General features: G+C 43.2%; 1 protein-coding gene across 1 annotated transcript in view; it reads left to right on the top strand.

The window, feature by feature from the left end:
- The window catches only part of LOC138000648 (tolloid-like protein 2), a 16,569-nt gene extending 10,053 nt beyond the window's left edge, over window positions 1–6,516 (top strand). The window contains exons 6-7 of the mRNA XM_068847208.1: window positions 3,458–3,619; window positions 5,022–6,516. Coding sequence (XP_068703309.1) covers window positions 3,458–3,619; window positions 5,022–5,419 — 560 coding nt within the window. The 3' untranslated portion in view covers window positions 5,420–6,516. The remainder of the gene's footprint in view (window positions 1–3,457; window positions 3,620–5,021) is intronic.
- Window positions 6,517–6,554: the final 38 nt, after the last annotated feature.

Genomic DNA, 6,554 nt, shown 5'->3' with positions numbered 1-6,554 from the left:
TTCCGATATGAAAGGAGGGCTTTGTATGGGTCGTCAGCTTTCTCAAGCATTGACTTAACTGTTTGGACCGTTCTCTCCAACTGACCATTTGACTGGGGGTAACCTGGACTCGACGTGACATAATGAAAACCGCAGTCCTCCACAACTTTTAAACTCTGCAGAACTGTAACATGGACCATTGTCCGAAACTACCACGAAGGGCACACCGTACCTTGCTAACTGAGACCTGAGTGCACCCATTGCGGGTCATGGAAGGAAGTAAAGTTAGTTCTGGCCACTTGGAGTAATAATCAATAGTAACAACTGAAGGTAGTTTCGACTATTCTTGTGTAGGATGTCTGGGCCAACCAAAGCCCAGGGCAATGGTGGGATCTCGTGTTACCTCAGTGGTTCAGGCTGCTGACTTGGTCTATTAATTTTCTAAACATACTGGGCAGTTCTTAATTTTCTCTGTCAGATACACTGTCATCCCAGGCCAGAGTAATACTTCACGTGCTCTCGCTATTGTCTTGTTGGTTCCAAGGTGTCCCTCATGAAGTTTCTCAACCATCTCTTCTCTCAAAGTACTAGGGACAATGATCTTTTGCCCCTTTACGATAAGCCCATGTGCTACCGATAATTCATTTCTTTAATTCCAGACCTCCTGAAATTTGAGGTGGACTTGACCACTGGAATCTGGCCAACCAGACAATGTTACTTGTTAAAGCTCCGGCAGGATCTCATCTTCCTTGGTTGCTTCAACGAACTTGGCCAACTGTTGGTCTGAGATAACATGCTCTACTAAGTTGATGTCTAATTGCGCGCTCAGCATTTGTCAGGTACTGTACTAAATGGGCTCGTGACAGAACATCTGCTAAGTGTAGGCTTTCCCCACACTTGTACACTGCAGTGATTCCTGGGAAGCGTTAGAGTTGGACCAGCATCCGTTGCAGACGCAAGGGTGCTACGTGTAAAGACTTCTTCGGAATGGCCTCCAAAGGCTTATGATCCGATTCAACTGTAACATCGCGGCCCACAAAATACTGTGCAAATTTGGCAAAAAAAATACCACAGTCAAAAGTTCTCTTTCCATCTGAGCATACCTTTGCTGCGTGGGTGTAAGCGCCTTTGAGGCATAAGCTACTGGTTGGCTTCCCTGAATCCGGCAATGCAGCACCAAGACCAGTTTAACTAGCATCAACTTGCAACGTCAACGCTTTCTGTGCATCATAATATCCTAACACTAGAGCAATGGCAAGCCATTCTTTGATTGCTCTAAAACTGGTTTCCTGCTGCTCTTTCCAGATTGCCACACAACATCCTGATGTAGCAATTGTCTCAACGGTGTGGCGAGGTCTGACATGTTTGGAATAAACTTACTAACATGGTTGACCATCCCCCAACAGCCTTTGGACACCAGCCTTGTCTGTCCGTCTGGGCATCTCGGCTATAGCTCTGACCTTTTCCGGGTCTGGCCTCAAACAATCCTTGGAGAACACATGGCGGTGGAACTTCACTTCGTTCTGCTGGTATGACACTTTGACTTCTTCAATCGAAGGTTACTATCTCGAAAACTCTGCAAAACAGCCCTCAAACCGCGTTTCATGTCCTGCCGTCTTGCGGCCATGTATGATTATGTCATCCATAATGACATTCGCAGCTGGTAGCCCTTCAAAGACTTGCTCCATTCCCTACTGGTAAACCTCTGGTGCAGATCTAATTCCCATTGGCATCCTCAAGTATCGGTACCTTCCAAAGGGAGTAGATTCATCTTCGCACATGTTTCCATCAATAACTTGAAAACAAACTTGATACTTTACCCCACGCACCCAACAAAGCAACTCACATTTTCCAACAGGTTTAATACGCGTTTTGGTGTAACTCTCTAACTTTAATGAGGAGGTAAGACAATGCACTGTGCCTCAGTATCTAAGTTTCAACGTAGTCCTTGTTTTCTGCACTGATTGCCCAAATAAACATAGCCTCAGCGTCAGTCTCAATCTGATCAAGAGTATTTACCTGCTTCTTTTGCCCCTCTGGGCTACGACACATCTTGAAAAATGGTTCTTTTTCCTGCACTTGTGACAGCGCCTCCCTGCAGCAGGACACAAAGCTGGTGCGTGCTCAATACCACAATTCCCACAAGGCGTTCCCCATTGAGTCTTCTAGTGACCTTTTCCGCCCACTACATCCACTTTCTCAACTCTGCAGTTCTCTTCTTTTAAGCTCTTTATGTGCTGTTTGCTTGTTTCGGCAATACGAGCAGCTTGTAACGTTTTCTCTAAACTCTGTTCTCTCTCCATCGATCCGCCCTTCCTTTGAATGTGGATCTTTGAGGCCCAGCGCGAACATAAATGTAATCGACGAATCTTCTTTATCACGAAGGTCGCAGTTCTAAGCTAGAGTTTTCAAGTCGTCGTCGACTGTTTCTCCTTCGCTTTTGTTCTTGTTCGACGAACACAAAGCGGTTGAAGTGCCTTGATGTCAACGGAGCACAACGAGCGTTAAACCTCTCTTCTACGGCCTTAATTTTATCCCGATCTCCCTCGGAAGTCCAAACAAATTTGAAAAAATATCCACACATCCATTGCCTTGCACATGAAGTGGGGTGGCAAGTTGAATCTTTTCGTCTTTTGATCGAGTACGCTCGCAACTTTAAAGAGATCCCAGGACATTTTCCAGCGGCTTTATTTGTCGCCGCACTCAATAGCAGAGTCTCAGGTTGTTTCAGGTGTTCCATCCCGATTCTGACACCATGAAGTGTTATCGCAAAGGTACAACACACACAAGATGACGGATGTACACAACACTGCATTATTCCCGACACTCCGTGCCTGGTGAAACCGCTGACCTGATGTTACAGTAACTTGACGTTAACTTTGCTTAATGTATTGGCATCCTTGACAAGGATTCATGGCCAGCAATTGTTTCGTACTTTGAAGAGAAAAAGTACCTGTTCATGGGTGTCAATGCTCCAGTTCACAGAGCTCATGTTGTCAACAATTTCAAACATGAAATCGCAATAACCTCCAGAGAGTGTCCAGCACATGTACAGTTTCCAGATTGCATAACAATAGAAAATACAAGAGAGAGTTGAAAAAATTCTTCGGCAAGTATCAGGGAAAAGAATGATTTCTTGCATGCGATCCTCGGAGTGCTTGGCAGCCGCTCGAGTCGAATCATACCAGGAAACGTCAGCTAAAACTTCATAACTCCCTCCTTGGTCGCCTGGGCAAGGTCATTAAGATGAAGGGAGAGCTCACTCAGTATTAAGGTCATTGCCGCCTTAGACTAGCAGCAAGCCGCGTTAAAATTTACATTCTAACATCGTAAAGAAACGTCGCCATATTGAAAGTGGCGAATACTTATGTCCCTTGACTTAAGTTGTTTTCGACGCCATCCCCACCTCCTCCCTTACAACCGTATTGGTATCTAACTTCATTCCTGATTTCAATACTCCTTTGTTTTATCGTTCAAGCGGTGTTCGACCGAAGAAGATCCTCGCGGGGCAACAGAAAATGTGGAAAGAAAAGGCCATTTTTTGTTATACTTACAGAAACCTCTATATTCGTTCATTTCAAAAGTGACCTTGCCTTTGAAAATCGGGGTTTCATGGTTGGATTCGTTGTCTACGGTGTTGGTAAGTATCAATGAATGCCCATCTCACCTGCTAACAACTTTTCATCATTTGAACGACAGGCGTGCATATATGCAGAAATACTTGATAAGCTTTCAACTCAATGCCTTACAAAATGGTCTGCGATCACGTGACTCAGTAAAGGAGGCGACAAGAATGTTCGAATTCTGTCTTACATGCCTTCAGGAAGGGAACCTTGGCCTTGGAGTCAACCTTTCCCAAGTAGATTTTCTCACAGAACGCAACATAAAGCTTTCGCAGTACCGTTTATCGTTAGCGTCCATGCCCCAGTTGTTCAGACGATGGATAGCGCTATCCACCGGATAAATCACTGTCCCAGGGGATAAACACTAGCAAAACCAATTGAGTTATCCAGTGGATAGTGATTTATCCGGACGATAGCGCTATCCATCGTTTGAACAACTGAGGCCAGAGGATTAAAACGAATTTCTATTTTGTCATGCGAAAACGACGTGATTCTGACTGGCTCTCCATCACGACCTATTATGTAAAAATTTACATAATAGGTCGTGATGGAGAGCGAGTCAGAATGACGTCGTTTTCGCATGACAACATTTGAAATTCGTTTTAATCCTCTGGCCCCAGTTGTTCAAACGATGGATAGCGCTATCGGCCCGATAAATCACTATCTACTGGATATTATTCAAACGTTCCACACCTTTTGAACTCACCCAAATATTGAATATTCTTTTCCTTTACAAATACTATCACTTGTCTGATAAAACAAAGATCATCACATTATATTCAACTTAGTGAAAAAGGGGTTGAGAAGCCATGTCATAAAACTCGTGCTTCGTGTTTCATCAAGGGTTCCAAACACCTCGAAACAATAAAAGGACGACACTGTAGGCGGAGTGCTTTAATCTGTGTCTCGGTGTTTGGAACCCCTGATGAAACACTCGTACTCGTTCTTGACATATTACTTTAAGAAACGTTGAGTCTTTATAAACTCTCAAGACAGTATTACAATTACAATGAAATTTTATTTTGTCTTCCACAGGGAGTGTTCATCTGAGGCTATTTGATAAATGGTTTTTGAGCGAAAGTCATTTTGCTGGCTTTGAAGTAACCTGCGACCAGGTGTTCTTTTCTTAGGGAGATTATAGCCCCCTCTAAAGACTTTTTAGAAAAAAAAGTACACCTGATTGCAGGTTAATGATTTTGAAGCCAACGGGGAAGAACAACTTTGAAGATACTTTATCCCAACTAATTCCGTTTACACCATACACAATAAACAATTAACTCATACAAATCCTTATATTTATTACGCAGACCCTCGAGATGATGTCTTTTGTTTAGGACTGAGTTTTAATATATCGAAATTGGTCTATTGATACAGAAATTTCGTTTTAAAGAAATATTCAAAACACCATTTCCTTCTTAGATGATCAAGAAAGTACCTCTCAAGCCTTAATCGCCCTTGGTGTGATAATTTCTATTATCATTGTCCTAGTGGGAAAAGCTGTCCTCCAAAAACGTTTAAAGAGACACAAGTTGGATGTAAAGTCTGTTTTCTATCGCGTTGGAAACACTTTCAAGCCAGTAAAATCATTAACCGTGGTTTCACTGTTGAAAAAAATTGATGAGCCGGAGCAACGTAGTTCAGTGGTTGCTCAGTGGGAAACGTCATCCTCTGACTCTGAAACTAAAGAGAAGCAGCCGCCAAGCAAACCGCCTGGAGGAACGGTAACGTTTAAAACCGCAAAAAAGCGCGGACGAAAGGACGACTCGGTAGAATATTATATGATTACACAAAGCAAACCAGAAGTTAGGATCATGTAGCTTCTTCAGGAAACAACTTGCGTGGTTTCGTTTGTACAAGATAAACACGCACAAAGCGATTTTCGTGTATTAAGACCTTTCCTCTTTGATGAAAAAATAATTAAGAAAAGAAAAAACCCACACGGGTTTCTTGCCCCCTCTTCACACCCTAGCTAGAATGTATCGGGGTGCCCCCGCACGGGTTCAATTCCCAGACGCACATGCGTCACATGTAGGTTCAGTTTGTTGGTTCTCTTCTCTGCTTCGAGAGGTTTTTTCTCTAAATACTTTACTTCGGTTTTCCCTCTCCTCAAAACGTAACCTACGATTTGATATTAGTTGTTTGATTTGGTGCGATTTCTAGACAGTGTCCCAATTCGTCCTTCGGCACTAAATGCTAACCTCTTACAAACCGAGCGCGAGGACCGTACTGCAGAATATTGGCCCCGGATCGAGCGCAGCGAGGTCTGTACAAAAACGACCGAGGGCCAATATTCCTCAGTACGATCCCGAGCACGTGAGGCTAGTAAGTTGTTTATCATATGCCATCGTTTCTTTGCGCGATCGGACTCTTCTCCGCTTTGTGAATGTTCGTAATCTTCGTCTTCCATCAGTGAACTTTGAACGGTAACCTTTTACTTTTAAAACTAAATTCCGCTTGCTATAATTGAACTGTAGTGATGAAGAAATTAAATTTCGCTTTTTTGATACCTTTTGCGTTTCGCTCAACTTCAATTTCCACGGGAGAGAGAAAATATACGGAAAGAGACCGTTTCCATGGTAATGGTCCGTACTGTAAAATCCTGACCAAAAGCCAGCCAATCAGAGTGCTCCATTTCGCCTGAGAATCCCTTGAAGAAGATAATGTATTCAAGATTGAAGGCTATCTCAAAAACTGGCTTCGCGGTACGCGGAAAGAAATGAATTCAAAGTGGAGAGTTGTCTGATTTATGAAGTAATTCGAGCAACACGCTTCTTTTGGCATGCGCATTCATCTGTGAACTTATTTGTCACTGGGAGAATTAATTTGTTTCCACGTACCACGTACCGTTTACTGCGTAGCCAGCTTCTACGAAAGCTGTCCATTTTGAATTAATTTGTTTCCGCGTACCGCGTAGTCAGCTTCTAAGATGGTCTTCCATCTTGAATTGATTAT

Source organism: Montipora foliosa, chromosome 4 (genome assembly GCF_036669935.1).
Source record: "Montipora foliosa isolate CH-2021 chromosome 4, ASM3666993v2, whole genome shotgun sequence".
Taxonomy (NCBI): domain Eukaryota; kingdom Metazoa; phylum Cnidaria; class Anthozoa; order Scleractinia; family Acroporidae; genus Montipora; species Montipora foliosa.
This window is presented reverse-complemented; position numbering and strand designations above follow the sequence as displayed.